The 17,728-nt window shown below is 32.0% G+C and overlaps 2 protein-coding genes and 1 long non-coding RNA gene across 6 annotated transcripts; all 3 read left to right on the top strand.

Moving 5' to 3' along the window:
* Positions 1 to 322: 322 nt before the first annotated feature.
* On the top strand, positions 323 to 2,438 carry LOC120261303 (pentatricopeptide repeat-containing protein At1g10270). Its single transcript, XM_039269141.1, has one exon. The coding sequence runs from the start codon at positions 411 to 413 to the stop codon at positions 2,082 to 2,084; it is 1,674 nt and encodes a 557-aa protein (XP_039125075.1). The 5' UTR covers positions 323 to 410; the 3' UTR covers positions 2,085 to 2,438.
* A 5,128-nt stretch (positions 2,439 to 7,566) lies between these two features.
* On the top strand, positions 7,567 to 8,925 carry LOC120261304. 4 transcript variants are annotated; one of them, XR_005536588.1, is made up of 4 exons: positions 7,567 to 7,669; positions 7,847 to 7,916; positions 8,292 to 8,346; positions 8,594 to 8,925. It is a non-coding gene; the product is annotated as an uncharacterized LOC120261304 (long non-coding RNA). The 4 variants fall into 4 exon arrangements; XR_005536585.1 differs by having other exon boundaries at positions 7,847 to 8,346; XR_005536586.1 differs by lacking the exon at positions 7,567 to 7,669 and having other exon boundaries at positions 7,715 to 7,916.
* A 7,322-nt stretch (positions 8,926 to 16,247) lies between these two features.
* LOC120259902 lies at positions 16,248 to 17,246 on the top strand. The gene is made up of 3 exons (XM_039267362.1): positions 16,248 to 16,336; positions 16,453 to 16,838; positions 16,885 to 17,246. Exons 1-3 carry the CDS (start codon positions 16,248 to 16,250, stop codon positions 17,244 to 17,246), a joined length of 837 nt encoding a protein of 278 aa, XP_039123296.1.
* Positions 17,247 to 17,728: the final 482 nt, after the last annotated feature.

Below are 17,728 nucleotides of genomic sequence, written 5' to 3'. Positions count from 1 at the left end.
ATTTAATTTTATTAAAAAAATGAATAAGCACACAATGTTTAAAAAGAATTTCTGTGGCATATGTATGTAAAGAGTTTATGATTATTTAATATTTAATAATATTTTTTAATGATGTATGCTAGGCCAAAAAAAATAACATGCAAACGAATCACAATATTAAAAAAAAAATACATATCTAATTGATTTTATTTAGAGGTATATATATTTATTTATATATAGAGTTTCGTAAGATACAAACGGCCGAGGCATGAGAGGATGTAAATCCAATTTAAAAGCCAAAAGAGGACTCAAATGCAAAAAGAGAACATTCTGGAACCCTAAACGCAGGGTTTAAGCCTCCAGAACCTCCTTCCAGAGCGCAAACGAGAAAAGCTCCAATTTTTAGGGTTTGCCGATCTCCATCTCCAGCCATGTCTCTCTTCCGCCTCCTCAGCCGCTCTCTCCGATCATCCTCTTCGATTCCCTCCAATGCTTTGATCTTCTCCACTTCCTCCCGCTCCTTCGCCTTCTCCTCTGCCGAAGAGGCTGCCGCCGAGCGCCGCCGCCGCAAGCGCCGCCTCCGCATCGAGCCCCCTCTTCACGCTCTCCGCCGTGATCCCTCCGCTCCTCGCCCTCCTCGCGATCCCAACGCCCCTCGCCTTCCTGACTCCACCTCCGCCCTTGTCGGCCCCCGCCTCAACCTCCACAACCGCGTGCAGTCCCTCATCCGCTCTGGCGACCTTGATTCCGCCTCTGCCACCGCCCGCCATGCCGTTTTCTCCTCCACTCGCCCCACCGTCTTCACCTGCAACGCCATCTCCGCCGCCATGCTCCGTGCTGGCCGGCTTGAGGATGGTATCAATCTCCACACCTTTTTCTTCGTCCAATCCAACCTCGTTCCCAACGTTGTCTCCTATAACATTCTTATCAATACCTTTTGCGAGGCTGGGAACGTCGATGAGGCGCTCAAGGTGTACCAGCACATCCTTGCCACAGCCCCTTTCTCTCCCTCGGCTGTCACCTATCGCCATCTCACCAAAGGCCTTATTGATTCCAATCGGATTGGTGAGGCCGTGGACCTCCTCCGCGAGATGCTCAGCCGCGGCCATGGTGCCGATTCCTTAGTGTACAACAACCTCATTGCCGGATTCATTGATCTTGGGAACATGGACAAGGCCCTTGAGCTCTTTGATGAGCTTCGGGAACGATGCAAGGTTTACGATGGCGTTGTCCATGCTACCTTCATGGAGGCTCATTTCAAGCAGGGGAAGGACAAAGAAGCCATGGATTCTTATCAATCCCTTCTTGATCTTCAGTTCAAGATGAGTCCTGTGACGTGCAATGTTCTCCTTGAGGTCCTTCTGAAGCATGAGAAGATCAAGGAGGCAGAGAAGCTGTTTGAGCAGATGCTGGATGCCCATACTCCTCCAAGCTTCACTGGTATCAATACTGACACCTACAACATCATGGTGAATGAATGCTTTAAGAAAGGCAGGTTTTTGGAGTCAATTGAAGTGTTCCACAGGACAGGCAAGAAAGCGTGTGCTATGGATGTGGGGTGCTACAATAATATAATTGTAAAGCTTTGTGAGAATGGCTTGGTGTCGGAGGCAGAGAAGCTGTTTGATGAAATGCACGGGAAGTCTGTCATCCCGAACGCTGCAACCTATGGGTTTTTGATTGAAGGATGTCTTGAGGTAGGGAGGATCGAAGATGCATTAAACTATTTTGAGAAGATGGCGAGTGGTGGGGATGGTGCTCCTAAGGTTGATGTGAGTTTCTATAATAAGATGTTTGAAAGGCTGGTGAAGGTAGGATCGGTTAGTAGTGCCATGGAGATTTTTGGGAAAATGGGTGAAAGAGGACTGAAGCCAAATTCAATGAGTTATGAACTTTTGATTGATGGACTTTGCAAAGAAGGAGATTTGGACAGAGCCATACATTTGATGGAAGAGATGCTACGGTCTGGTGCCAGTGCTTCTCCTGAGTTCCGTGAGAGGATAATGAATGCCTTTGCGCAAGCAGGGCGTGTTGAAGAGGTTGAAAGGATGCTTGGAGAGAAAACAGGCTCTTTTGTTCCTCAAGCCCAGCAGGTAGCTGCCTGATCCATATACACTTATAAATCACTCAAACCACCATTTTTCCTATTAGGAAGCTAGAGGGAAGTTACGTTCTGATAAAATATTGATGTTGGCTTGGCTGTGAACCTAAAATATTCTATCTAAATGGCATGACCTATGAGGTGACAATTGTTCTTGGGACTTCACTACCAGTGAGAATACATTATTGTGCTATAGTAGTGGGATATCTCACAGATGTGAATTTGTTAAGTCTTCCTAGCTGATCAAATTAATTGTTCATCTTGTCTGACTTGGGTGTTGGACACATTTTAGGTTGTTTTGGCCAATAACTAATTATGTCTGCTCCTATATCTGAAAGACATAGGAATCATTTTGGTATGATGTGCTAGTTCAGGTTTTATTGCTTTTATTGCTTTTATTGCTTTTATTTTGGTTTGTAATTCTAGTTATATAAACTTATGTTTATTTATTGTTAAGATTGTGGCTCTTACTTTTACAGTATCATTTTTTTTAGTTTCCTGATCTTTTAATTGGATTAGAATACTTGTTTGATGGAGGAACTTAACATGTTGATAACATTGTGAGCTAATGCATATCCAACGAACATGCTTAATTTGTTCAAACCATGTCCCCCAGATTCTTGCAAAATTATTGTGCTATACATGTATCATTTTGGTCTCATCTATAAGTTTTTTAGGACCTACTCTCTTGTTCAAGTAAAAAGTAAAGACATGCTACTACTGTAAATAATCTCTTCAAAAGCAAATAAAGTATGTCCAGCTTGGAATACAAGGATCTAAGATTATTGAAGCTCCTTGAAAAGGCCTGATGGCGCTCTAATTGATTCCCGTAGTAGGCAAGAACATACAGTAATGTCGCAACAGAAGTGCTGCAATTTATATTAAAGGTTTATCTGGAGGTCATGTCAAACTTTTAGGGGATGGAAACAAAGTTTGTCATGCAATCTGCAGGTTTTCCTCTTTTGAGGGAGCTTTAATTTTAGCTTAGTTATGATAATTTTGAGATACTTTGGTAGGAATAGGGTTGCTGGTTTGTTTTAGGCCTGCATGTGCTTAAATCTTCTCCTCTCTGCATTTTTTCCTTTGAAACTAAGTACTAGCGTTGAATATATTTGTATTCCTGATATTAGACAACCTTATGCTAAATGGTCTTCCAAGTCCTACTACTAAGCTCATGAATCTGTTGGCTTTGATATCTATATATATATTTATATTTGTTAAGCCATATATAACAAATTTACCCTTGTGGTTCTTATTGGTTCTAGGTGGCCTTTTTAATCTCAGAAAGTTCTGTACCCAATACTTATAGAATCAAGTCATGTATGATGTGAAGCCAATTAGCCCTTTCTAGATCAGCTCTGACCTGATCCTTACGAGTCCACTTTATTTTTAAGCAAGCTTTTGAACATTCATTCTCAATGCTTTGAAGCCTTGTGAGATCCAAGGTGAATTTAACTTTGGATTTATTGACTCAGCAGTATACTGAGCTAATCAGACGAGAATTTCTTTCTTTTTTGTTTCCTTGTCAATCTATTTGGCTCAAAAGCCTGGAAAAGAATGACATTGTGTCTTTAATCTTGAGAGGGCTATCATTGCCTTGGTTATTGATACTTGGCAGGTTATGTGTTATGGATATGAATATTTTGTTTTAGATAGTGGTTGCAGTATTAAATCTGGGTTCCTTCATGTTGCTAAACCCCAGCTGAACATTGCAAACTATCAATGGAGATAAACCTTATTATGCGTTTTTAAAGTTCATTATTTTACATACCATCCTTGATAGAATTAGTTCAAGTAGGTTTATGTGTTGTAATTCTTTTTTCAGTAATTCCTTTTGATTACTATTTGCGAAATGAGCAGATCGGATTGCAATTGTTGGGATACAAAAGCATTTGATGGAAAAAAGAAAAGCTTGTGTGATAAAATGTTACTTCCTATTTGTTGTTTATCAAGGGTTTTGTCTAGTCTTCTATTACTTCATTCCTGCCTGTAACTATAAGATATTCGAGTTAGTACATTATTCTGTGTAGTTTTGATTGCTGAAATTATGCTGGACATGTTCCATCTTATGCCTAGGCGTTTTCCTTTCTTGTTAATCTTGCTTTCAATGGCATTATTCTCTTGGCAAGAGTAGATTCATTTCTGCAGAATAACTTTGGAATTGATCATTCTGGTGCACTGACATCTCTCTTATTTATCTTTTCTTTTCATACATAATTTTGGGTTAATCTTGCAACTGTTTGATGTTTCTCTAATCTCAATAAGTTCTCAGTACAACTGTTCCTGTTTTTCTTGTCCTGATGATGTTTCTTCCTTCAGGACTTTACCATGCATAATCTTCCATTTAATAATGCACCCCAATTTATAGAACATAACTCAAATGTTCTTCATTTATTTGTCTTTTCTTACCAATTTCACCTGTTGAACAAGATGATTACTGGGCAAAATTATTCAACAGCTGTGGTCTGGGGATCTTCTATGAATTTTCATTGTAATATCTGAAAAATCCTTGCAATTGAACCATGCTCTTAAGATGGTATTATTGTTAATATTGTTATTGGTCAGCATCCTAACTTTGTAAACTATAAAGTTTCTTTTAAAGGGCTTACTTTTACTGTGATTATTCTCCAAGGTAATTCACATTGTGATCAATGAAATTACATATTACATTTGTTAAAAAAAATTACCATTTATAAGACCACTTTTCTTTCTCTGTATTTCTGTGAATGAATATGTAGGTTTACAAGAGTAGGCATTTTGTCCACAAACACTGGCATACTAAATACTGTGAGCATATTAGTTTCTACTCATGCTACTGCTGATATTTGGGGAATTGGCTTTCAAAGCAATTCCAAATGAATCATTTGGAGGGGGGTTAAAACAAGTTTGGTTTTGTGCTGTTTTTATTTTTTATTTTTTATTTTTCAAAATTTTAAGTAAATTATTTGCTAAATTATATGTATGTTATTTAGTTCATCTCTTGTTTATACTATCTTAAACTTGCTAATAATTTCTAAAGAATACTACATTAATTTTAGTAAATTTAAATACAGTTATCTCTTAAAATTTTAAAATGGTGGTCTAATGGTTTAGCTTAAATTTGATTGTTTTCTTTTATGGTCAAGATTATTTTATCTTTAGTTAAAAAAGTTTAAAAAAAAAATCAAATAATTTTTTTCTACTTGAATTACAGTTATTTCCTAAAAACAAATGAGCAGTGTTTTTATTATTTTTTTTTTTCATTTAAATTACAATTATCAATCATTAATATCCACACAACAGTAAACAAAGGGTATTTACGTGATCATAAAAGCTGTACCTGCAAAATAATTTCATAAAATCAACATCTTAACAATCTGATATCTTAACAATCTGATTGATATGTGAAAAAGAACACAAAATATTATATGTACCTGTTATTAGTAAGAAATTGTTTAGACTGCTTAAGGTAACACTGGTGATCCTTTGCTATGCTTCCCCACTCATGTTATAATAATTTCATTTATTATGTATCTTAACACATATGTCTTCATAACAATTATAAACATACATAAGAGATTTAATTTGGTTGACAGTGAGGAGATAAAGATTTCAGTGGTGTTCTTGGTGATGCTTCAAGCTTTTTGAGACGTTGCTTAACAGCATCAACAGCTTCATATGCATGAAGGCAGTGCAAGTTCAGTTTCCAAATATTGTTGGATTTGTTAGTCTTTCTCATAATCTCTTCATCTGCTTTTTGATGTAACTTATTAGCACAAATGCTTCCCTCATATGCCATTGAACTCAAACACTATCCTTTGTTTCTGTCTCCTCTTCTCAGTGCTTCATTTGATGCCCTTGCATGCTCCGATGCCACTCTATTATTCAACGTACAATTAAATACTGAGAAAAATAATTTAACTTATTTTAAAAAATTAAAATAACTCAAAAAAAAAAAAGTTACCTAGACATATTTAGAGCGTCCTTGCGATGGGTGTGATAGATGGTATTATTAGCATCATCGCCATTATCACTGTCTTCATTGAAATCATACTTACCAACCCAATTAAATTAGACCCGACACTGTAAAATAATTGAGCTTTCCTAAAAAATAATAATATTTTTTAGTAATAAATCTCATCAATTAAAACTATGAAGTTCTTTAAAAAAAAAATTTCAGAATTATTCCTTAGTTTAAAAAGAACTAAGAATTAAAGGTTGGATAAGAATAAGAATGCTATAATCAATCCTTAACTTGCTATTTTTATTTTAATTATTTTTTTTAAAAAATTAATATATATACTGAATAATACTGTTTTTAGATGATATTTTTACCAAAAAAAAAGAAATATTAATTAAATTTTGGGTAAAAAATATTTTTAGATAATTATTCTAAGAAAAATATAGATATTAAATTTAGTAAATAATATTTGTTGTCTAAGTTTTTATTAGTAGCATGGGTGCTGATATTTGACCTCCACCAACCAAATGCCGGCGAGAGAAGGTGGCAATGCTATGGCACCTTGCACACCCCGGCGCTCGTTGAGGTAGCGAGATGGGTACCGAAGAATGAGGGATGTGATCTAGTTGAAAGTATATCAATAATAATCATTATATATATATATATAACATTTTCCGTGATAGAATTATCACTGCTATTTCTCTTTTTTTCTTCTTCTTACTCTTCTTCAGAGTTGCTTCTTTTTATTTTTCTTCTAAGTTTCTTCTTCTTCTTCTCTTTGTGGGTTTCTATCTCATTAATTAATTAAGGTGCTAAAACTAGTTTTTAAACATGTTAAAAAATATATAGTTTGATTTAGATGAGAATTTTAATTTGAATTGAATTAAAATTATATATTTATATGATTCTAGTCTCACTATTACATTTTAGGTTTTTAGCGGCAAAATATTCGCGGCGCTTTTGAAAACCGCTGTCAATTTTAGGCCTTGTTTGGGTTGGCTTCTCAAAAAAGCACTTTTTTAAGTTTAGTAGAAGTGCTTACGGAAAAAAAGTCTTTTCAGGAGTAAGTTAAAGACTTTTTTTATATTTTGTGTTTGTATTAAACTTTTACGTAAAGCGAAGTTGTAAAAATAAGTAAAAAGCAGTTTTTTTGATGTTCTGCTCACGACTACCGAAGAAAAAGTTGCTTTTTCACCTTTTTTTACGCACGTTTGCTAGTGACAATACAATCTAACTTTTTCGAACCCGAAAGTGCTTAACTTATAAAAAAACACTTCTGTGTTTTCCAAAAGCTCATCCAAACAAGCCTTTAATGTAAAACGCCACAAAAGGCATTGCAGGGTAGTGTCGTAAACGCTAGGAATAAACCAAGAGCACCATAAGTCTCAAAGATTGGCGTGAATAATTTTAGGGTATTAACGGGGTTATTTGCAAAACGCCATGATAAAGCGCCAGTAAATGCTCTTGTTTTCATGGCATTTTATTTTGTAAACGCCGGGATTGCCCGCACTCATGATTTGGTGCGAAAATTTTGGGGGCATAAGCGGGATTTGCTTGAGAAACACCCCAAAAAAAAAAACTATCTAATAATTTTTTTATAATTTTTGCCATTCATTTGGTGGCATTGTGTTTGGAAAACGCCGGCCAAGGTTATGTGGATACTTCATCTTCTTTCTTTACCAACAGGGTTTTTAAATTTTTTTATCTCGGCCTCTCTTGCCTTTTCCTTCTCTCCATTTTGTTTGGTCTTCCATCTTCATTTTCTGGTTAGACATAATTCTTTGATTTGTTCATTTTAGGGTTTTTTCATTTGGGTTTTTTTTCAGGATTATATTTTGGTTGCAAGCTTCAGGTAACATTGTCCATTACTTAGCTTGTCCAAGCTCGTTGGAGAAGGTAATTTTTCTACCTTATTGAAATCATTTTGTTTGTGTTCCTAAAGGATTGAACATCCCATTAGGGGTTCGAGGGATTTCATCTACTTGATTTCTTTGATTCTAAATCTCATCTCGCCGCTCTCAATCTCTTGATCGGAAGCCCCAGAAATCGCCAAAACCTCTGATCCTTTCCGGTGTTTTCATGTTGATTTTCAGGATATTTGCCATGAATTTTGTTGTTTGATTCTTGATTTTTGATTTCACTTTCAATCATGTCGAGATGTTTCCCGTATCTGCATCCAAACCGATTAAGGTTTATTGAGCATTAATGTTCATTGTGAGAAGAAGTTAATGGTGTTGGATTTTATAGTGCCTTGTCATTTTTGGATGCAAGGGCGATTTTGTTGTGGATGTGTTACAAGCCTCTGAAGAAGCCTTTGACTGAGAAGGTTAGTTGTCTTCTTTGTAGCTGTTGGTTTACTCAATTGGAGATGAATGCCTCTTTGAATCCATCTTGTCTTTAAAGGAAATTGATTTCTTTTAAAGTGAGTTCTTAATTGTTATACTAGCTAGGAGACTTATGAATGAATGATTCTTACGGCATGCTTCACATTGATGCACTATTTTTTTATGTTTTCTTTGATTCGCATTGTCTTCGTAAATTCAAAATTTAAACAAACCAATATTAATTGTCAGGTGTTGAGCTGAAAGCTATATATTCTGGCTAAGTTAGCATCGGAGATAAGGTAAATAGTTCTGCTTGGTGTGATTCTTTATTGCCTTTTGATATTCTAATACATTCTTTATTGGCTATGTGTTTTTGTTTATCTCGCATTTGTTTTCAGTTGAAAGTGTGCATCATTTTAAGATTGCTTATTTGTTGAAATGAGAATTGTTACTGCATTATTCCATATTTTCGTTGAACTTCAATCTGTTATTGTTAATGCTAGAATTTGTTAGTCTCTGATTTTATTGATTGTGATAAAATGTTTCTACAACTGAACAATTCTAAGTTCAATTTCAATGAATTTGTGGCTTATGATCTTTGTTTGTATATAGATTGCATATGATTGAGATATGATCCAATTAATCATCTATGTGAATAAAATAATTCAATGAATCTGGATAGTCTCCAGTTTGGTTTTTTTTTTTTAATTATAGTGAATGGTGTTTGGTGTTTCTTTACATTTTCAGTGACAAAGGAAGGGGTTAGAGTATGAATTAGTTCTTGAAACAACAAGTTTTTTTGTTTGTGGTTTGCATATGAAAGTATTGTAGTGGATTTTGGTGTAGAATGAAGTGGTGAAGCATCTCGATGGGGAAATTTTGGTTTAGAATTCTATGCTCAGATGGAGAAAATTTTGAATTCTTTATCTCAAATAACAAATAAATGAAAGAATGTTTAATGCGGCAACCATAAGGCCATGCCTAAATTGAAATGGATGTTCTTATGAAGATAAATGCAGCCAATATATACACATATCTTGAGAAAATGGCCAGCAGCCAATTGGTTTGATTTTTAATTCCTTGGAATTTAATGGCAGGGGCCATTAGTACTTGAACCTTTCTTTTTTTTTTTTATGTTCTTTTAGTTTCATGTAAAAATCAGTAATCAGAGTAGAGTGTCAGGAAGATATTAGATAACTGTTTTAGTTCAATGATCTGAAGCTCTGCGTTGAATGCTATGAAAACAAGCATAATGGACACTTTATCTTCATAAGAACATGCATTTTAGGCATGACAGTTATTGCCGAATAAAATGTTGGTTGTCTTAATTATTTGAACTAAAATTTAAGATAAAATAAACTGAATTTTAAATCAGAAGTATAAAAATAAATGTTAAACAAACAAAAGGATAAAATATTCATTTTCATACCAATTTAAATTTTATAAAAAAAAGGGGCTAGCAAAATCAGATTGGGGTGGTTTTGAAGGTAAAAGCAAGTAAGTAAGTACGTAAGTCAGTAAGTAAGTAAGTAAGTAAGTAAGTAAGTAATAATAATAATAATAATAATAATAATAATAATAATAATAATAATAATAATAATAATATTATTATTATTATTATTATTATTATTCAAACATATAGTCGTTTCTTTAAACAAGTGTGCAAAGCTCAAAGAATAGGCATGGAATCTTGAATTGAAAATATATATTCTTAGTTCAGGTTATTAGATTTATAAACTAGCTAGAATTAACATTCAAATAATTTTAAAAAAAAATAGGGAAAACGAATGTACCTCAAAACAAAAGTTTCAAAGAAGATGAAGACATGGACCACTAAACATGAGGAGCATGGATTTATTGAAAGGCTAAATTACAACAATACCCTTATTTATATTTAATATCCAAAAATTGATTATATAAAGATATTTTAGCCCGATAAAAAATACTATTAAATATATTATATAAAACAGAGGAATAAAAAGTAAGTAAAGAGAAAATCGAAAACGGGTAATTATTAAAATGTTATTGTAAAAATTATATTTATTTATATAAAGGTATTTTTGCCAGGTAAAAAATACTATTTAATATATTATAAAAAAAAAAAGAATAAAAAGTAAGTAAAGAGGAAATTGAAAGCAAGTAATTATCAAGATGATATTGTTAAAATTATATTTATTTATGCAATTATACACATTAATGAGTTCTATACTATATTTTTTTTTTCTTTTTCTTAAAGACGTAGAAAGAAAAATAAATAAATAAAGTATACTTGTACCTGTATAATAAAGTAATGATATTTCATCTCTTTTCTAACTCAAATGTTAGCTTATTCAAATTTTTAATAAAAAATTAAAGCATACTTGTATTTTTTTAAAAAGAATTATTTTGTTGACTTTTGAACAAACCGGTAACAAGCACAACAATATTTGAGGGTGTATAAATAAAATTTGTATCCGTCGGTACATACATAGATCATTTATTTAAAAAAGTGCATTCAATTGAAGGGGCTTAGTACTCAAACTTGGGTGTCTGAATATATCATGGTCATTAGTTAGTTTGCATGCTTTAAAGCTGTAAACAATTGCATACTTTATTAATTATTTAAAAGTTTCATATAACAACCACTGCTCTAGATAATGGAAATCAATACTTTATCCTGGGTTGGCAGAGGCAGGGAGATTTATTAGGGACGTTTGGTCCTTGAAAATCTTCTAAATGTACACATGGTAAAATTCTAATTTGCTCATCTGATGTCTGACCGAATTAATAAATTTTTAGGGGATCGTTAAACCACCATATAAAATTAAAATAGAAGTTACAAAATATTTTATTTAACCACATAATAATAAAATGTGTGTATTTAGAGTAATTTGTCCACCACGTCAAAAACAAATTATTTAATTTTCATAAAACATAACAAAAATAATTCAATGGATATGAAATATATATCCAGAAAGAGGAGGAAGGTACGTGTATTTTGGTATGTTAAATTGTTCTGAGAATCAGAAATTTTATTATATAGTCGATTTTTATATAAAGGTGTCATAATTTGGCTAAATCTAGTTATAAATTTTTTTAATAATTTTAAGGCATCAATATTTGTTAATTTTTTCTATGTATCTGTATTTTTATATTTAAGTATTAATTTTTTATTTCTTATTTTATTAATATTAAAACATAGTTGTTCAATCATAAACATGTAGGATTCAATACTGTAAAATTATGAAAGTTGATCACGTAAAAAAGATGTACCAAAAAATGTTTGAAAGGGCAATATACATATACTATGCGGATATTGGAACACTATATAAATAGATATGTAGAGAAGGTTATTTTATCAATTTCATTGGAGTTAGTAATTAATTTATTAATGTTCACTTGTTCTATACCTAATTGGCAAATGGGAACAAATGTAAAACTAGTAATAAAAAACATTGACATATACAAGTAATTTGAATTTTATAAAAGTGTACTTATAAAAACTAAAATAAAAATTAAAAATAACAAGTGCATATCATTCAGAGTAGAATTTAATGATATTAATTTTGTTTTATTTTGAATATTAAATTAGTCCTTTGATTAATTGATTAATTATGTTTCTCTTATTTATCCAAGACCACATCAATTGCATAAGTGGATGGTATCGTTTTGTTAGAACATTGATAAAATTGGGTAGATAATACAACCCAACTTTCATAGGTCTATTTTGAGTATAGATTGTGTGATTAGTGTTATTTGTATGACTTCCCCTAATTCATTGATTTTTAATGAATAGTGTACTACTCATCACAGTCATTTTTTTCATCGAAAATGTAGTCTGAATGAATTTACCATATTAAAATTATGAATTATTAAATAAATATAAAATATATTGAGTTATTAAGTTGTTGAAGGATACTAAAATAATGAAAATTTTATTTGGAGAACATTTAAATTACTTGGTTATGGAAAAAAAATAAAAAGTAAATTATTTATTTTATTATTTGATTAATATATCAACTACTAATTTTATGGTTATCATTTTTGGTGGAAACTGAATTTAGTTCCGCAAGTAATATTGATAGTAATTTAAAATTATTAAAAATGAAAATATTATATGAATAAATTTGGCAATCAAATTATTATTATTATTATTATCAAAACGAGTGTTTATCTTGGATTACTAAGCAAGGTAATTTGTGCTAAATTTTTAGACAATTCCACCCTCTACTTTACAGTGTAATTTTTAATGAAAATAAAATGAGAAATGATTAATTATCATTTTAAAATGAACAAAATTTTCTTGATCCCTATAGTTTCCTTTTTCCTTATAATTTTTAGACAATTTTACCCTCAATTAATAGTTGTTACCAATGAGCATATAATTTTGTTTTAGTTATATAAGTTCATTTTCTGTATTAAATGTTTTATTGGGTATATTTTGGTAATGAGTGGATAGTTATTTTTCTTTGTATAAAAATTAAAGTTTACTTATCATTTTGAATTTACATTTTAAAACTTGTTTTATACTTTATTTGTTAATTATGATTATTGACTATGTTATAGTTGATATATATTAATTTTGGTTTGTATTTTTTATTATTTTTCGTGTAAAAATTATGATCTATTTTTTTAATTTAAGTTTGCTAAAAATTTTAACTTGAGAGGTATTTTAAGATTTTTATATTATAAATTATAATTCATCCATGCAAAATGGAAATATTATATTTAAATTTAATCTTTAAAATACTAAAAGTTTGTTAATTAATGCAAAACATGTTGATAGCTAAACCTATCTGATGGTATGTATTTAAAAAAAAAAAAAACTTGTTTTAAATAAACTACAATAAAAGACACGTATTCTTGTAAGTTGTGTGAAATTGACTATGCTTGGATTATCAATCCAAGTGGGATAAAACAGTTTGATATTAATGTTAGAAGTGGGTCCATGGATCTAAGAGTAATTAAGTAGTCTAGACCAATGTAAGTTAAATGGACAATGGTTGTTATTGTTTTTAGAGAAAATTGCTTTGACACCCCTTTAAAGTGGGTATATTTTTACTTGCTTATATACTTTAAAAATCAACCGACAAATTTTATAAAAAGTATGTATGTATGTATGTTGCATTTTTATTTTTATTCCTTTTGAAGACCCGTGTGAAGAGAAGATTTAAAAGATAGTATAATTTTTTTTAATGAGACATTAAGTGCACCATTGGTGCATATACTTTGGCATAGCACATTTTGGTCATATATTTTGTATTTTAAAAATTATTTAAACTAATGTTTAATTCAATAACATGATAATTGAAATATTATACGGGAGTCAAACGTTTTACAATTAAGTTATCGCCACGGTATATATGATACATGTCACATTATTGATCTAAAAAATCTAGTTTTATTATTTTTATATAACTAATATAACACAACTTACCGTGTTAGCTACTGTGTGCCATTTTTTAAAATAAAATTTTATGTTTTATATGATTTTAAAAACTTTTAGTTATAAAATTTTTTAAATGTATAAAACATAATATTTTAATTTTTCTTGTTTACATATACCCTTGACCTTCATTTTTCTTTTTTTAGTTTAGCTTTTATCCACACCTAATAAAACCTGCATAAATGGATGCAAATAGCATGGTCAATTTCACTTTTCATTAAAAGAATACTCTTACAATATTTTTTTTTAAAAAAATTATCAATTTAAAAATTATAAGTGTTATAAAAACAAGGGAAAATTATCTAAAAATCCCTGAAAAGTTTCAAAGCTTCCACTGTAGTCCCTCTGATAATTTCATTTCTCATTAGATCCCTCTTTTTTAAACCAAGTTCTCTTTAACTCTTGTTGTTACTTTCGTCAGTTAAGTGGAGGTAAAATGACTCAAATGCCCATGTACCCATGTGAGATGGAAAAAAAAAACAAAAAGTTTCTCTCCAAATCACATCACATTTAATGTATAGTATGGCTATATCTTCCAATGGCTTCTTTGTCAGAGAAGAAATGATATTTCACTTCTTCTTATTGTTGCCATTATTTTTGAACTTCTCCTTGTTTATCTTGGTTTGGTTGCCGAAGCTTCAACTTCGTCTTCCATCTTGTTTAGTTAGCAGGTTGAAGTGAAGATATTTACACGTAAGTTGTTGTTCTTGTTGTTCTTCTTCTTCTTCTTCTTCTTCTTCTTCTTCATCTTGTTCATGTTCTTCTCTTTCTTTTTCTTCATCTTCTTCATCTTGTCTTCATCTTCTTCATCTTCTTAACCTACTTTTTCTTCATCTTGTTAATCTTCTTCTTCTCTTTCATCTTGTCTTCTTCTTCTTCTTCTTCTTCTTCTTCTTCTTGTTATTCTGCATGCTCTTGCGTTTGTAATATAACAAGCTTCTTCATTTTTATCATTTTTTTTTGTGTGTGTAGATTCTTACAAGCTTTTTGCAATTTTATGTAGGCGTTATTAAAAATGGAAACATTTTCCGCCGTAGAGCGATACAAAGGTGAAGGGCGTGCGCTTCAATTCACTGTTTTAAATTCATAAGAGTCAGTCATGGGTGAGATATGTGCATGCTGGGCCGTAGATGTTTCCCAAGTGAGAGTGAAGTTCGTAACGCCTGACGCATACAGAACGCTTTGCCCAATTGAGTCTGACACCAATTTTCAACGCATGTATCATATATATTATAGTTTCAACAAATTTGTCGTAGACATCATCATCGAGGATGTGAGTGTCTATAAAGATGGAAACTCAGCCTCCTTGATCCCATAGTAATACTACAATCACTGATTTCGCTGGTTACTCATTTTTTATGTGTTCCTTTGTTCTATATGATGGTACTGTGAATGACAAATATTTCATGTGTATTAATATATGTTATTGTATCAAAAATAATTTCCCGTGTATAATATGTGTTTCTTGTGTATAATATTTGTTTCCTGTGTAACATCTATGTTTTCTGTGTATTATTATTGATTGTGTGTATTTTTTTAACACAGAGGGTCGTTGTTAGATAGCGTTAACTAGGGGTGAGCAAAAAAATCCGGATCCGATGATCCGATCCGATATCCGGTTTTTTTACCCAAATTTTTTGAGTACCCGATCCGAAAAAGAGGGTCGGGTATCCCGGTCCGAATTTTTAAGGTGAAAACCGAATCGGATACGGGTCGGGAGAAATTAAAAACCGGATATCCGAATCCGATCCGGTTTTTAATATATTCATTTATATATATATATATAATTAGATATAGATATATATAATTAGATATAATAAATTTAAATTTTATATGGTTTAAAAAGTAAAAAAGAAAAAAAAAATCCAAATCCCTCATTTAAACCCTCTAAGATATATATATATATATATATACTTTTTAGGCCATATAAAATTTAAATTTATTATATATATATTAATAAATTTAAAATTTTACAAGGACGTAAATAGAAAAAAAAAATTAAAATCCCTTGTTTAAATACTTAAAGAGTTACTTATATAGTTACATTATTATATATATATATATACATATTAATAAATTTAAACTCTTATAGGGTTAAAAGTAAAAGGAAAAAAATTTCAAATCTTTATGTCTAAGATCGGTGAAACTCTTTATTATTTTTTTGAATTTTTTTGTGGGGAGAATAATGTAAGGTTTTAATTAATCCTCTTTATAAGTTACAAGTTTCTCATATTTGTTTTTTTTATGAATGTTGATGTTGTTATATAAAAAAAAAATCCCTGGAGTAAATGAAACTTAATTTGGATCCGGATATCCGATATCCGATCCGGTTTAAACCGGGTACTTGATTTTTAGTATCCGGTTTAAACCGGGTCGGATACGGGTCAAGCTTTTGCCGATCCGAAAAATCGGGTACCCGATCCGGTTTTAAAAACCGGGTTGGATACCCGGTTTTGCTCACCCCTAGCGTCAACCTCAATGGTGATAGTTTTCTCTCCCAACAGAATTCTTCTGAGGCGCTCAGTATTGGTAGGTTTACCGATAGACATGATGGTTCCACTTTACAAGTAGGTCAATGGTTTAAGAATACAAACCACTTTAAAAATTGCATGTGAAGCATAGCTATAAGGAAAAATTTTGACTTTACATTTATAAAAAATGACAAACTTCGGGTGACTGTAAGGTACACTGCTGAGGAATGCCAATGGCGAGTGCATGCTTCTAAAGAGGGAATTCATGATGTGTTCCGGCTGAAGACAATGCAAGCAACTCACATTTGTGGTGGAGGAATTGGTACTACATCACATCCAAAAGCAAGGAAGAAGTGGGTTTCTGAACATGTCAAACATAAATTAAAAGAAACACTATTATACAGAGCTGTTGACTTACAAAAAGACATATTGCATGACCACAGTGTTCGTCTTCCATACAAGCGTGCTTGGATGGGGAAGAAGGTTGTGAGGTCGGTGATTTATGGTTGTGAGGTTAGTAGCTATGATTTGCTTCTATGGTACGCATATAAAGTATTCGAGACAAATCCCGGTAGCATTGTTACCATTGACAAAGACGGTGAGCGGTTTAAGCGTGTTTTTTTTTTCATTCGGGGCTTATTTAGTGGGGTTCAAGCATGGGTGCAAGCCATTACTTTTTATTGATGGAACCCATTTGCTGGCCAAGTATGGTGGGATTCTGCTAGGGGCAATGGCTAAAGATGGCAATGATGGTCTATTCCATGTAGCATTTGCTATTGTCGACAATGAAATTGATGAGAACTGGACTTGGTTTCTTGCTACTCTTGGGGAGGCCTTGTACGGTCAAGATACCTATGATAAAATTATTACATTTATATCAGATCGATCGAAGGGCCTGGTTAATACCGTCATGCGAGTCTTCCCCTCTTCACCACATGGTTATTGCCTACGTCATTTGGAGGCGAACTTCATAAAGACCAACTCTAGCCTCGGTAAAGCTTTGTGAATGCAATGTTGGACAGTAATTGTGAAAATTACGTATGTATACACTTTGAAAGAGTTTGATGATGCAGTTCATGAACTTGCATGTCAATCGACCAATGCACACTCTTGGTTGATGAATAAGTCCGACGTTGATCATTGGTCAAACTTTTTATTTAAAGGAATACGATGATGCAAGATGTATTCCAACATGGCAGAATACTTCAATGCTTGGATTAAAGAGACACGACATCTACTAGTAACAAGCATGGTTGATTCTATCAGGTTAGTTGCCTACTATGTATGGTTATGTGTTTCCATGTAATATATGAGCGTTTCTGTGTGTTATATAGTTTTCATGTGTATATTTTTATGTTAACTGTGTACATATTTATGTTTTTGTGTATAAAATTTACTTTACTGTGTAGAAATAGATATTTCTGTGTATATATATTGATTTCCTGTGTAACTGTCATTTTCCAGATTTAAACTTATGAATATGTTAGC

Source organism: Dioscorea cayenensis, chromosome 5 (genome assembly GCF_009730915.1).
Source record: "Dioscorea cayenensis subsp. rotundata cultivar TDr96_F1 chromosome 5, TDr96_F1_v2_PseudoChromosome.rev07_lg8_w22 25.fasta, whole genome shotgun sequence".
Lineage (NCBI taxonomy): Eukaryota > Viridiplantae > Streptophyta > Magnoliopsida > Dioscoreales > Dioscoreaceae > Dioscorea > Dioscorea cayenensis.
The sequence above is the reverse complement of the archived record's forward strand: the minus strand, read 5'-3'. Positions and strand labels throughout refer to the sequence as shown.

Bases quoted from the DNA above. Each gene is read 5' to 3' on its own strand.
- LOC120261303 (XM_039269141.1), top strand. From the start codon at position 411: ATGTCTCTCTTCCGCCTCCTCAGCCGCTCTCTCCGATCATCCTCTTCG.
- LOC120259902 (XM_039267362.1), top strand. From the start codon at position 16,248: ATGGTGATAGTTTTCTCTCCCAACAGAATTCTTCTGAGGCGCTCAGTA. The intron at 16,337-16,452 runs GTAGGTCAATGG...GGTGACTGTAAG, and splicing joins ATGATGGTTCCACTTTACAA to GTACACTGCTGAGGAATGCC. The intron at 16,839-16,884 runs GTGAGCGGTTTA...GGGCTTATTTAG, and splicing joins TGTTACCATTGACAAAGACG to TGGGGTTCAAGCATGGGTGC.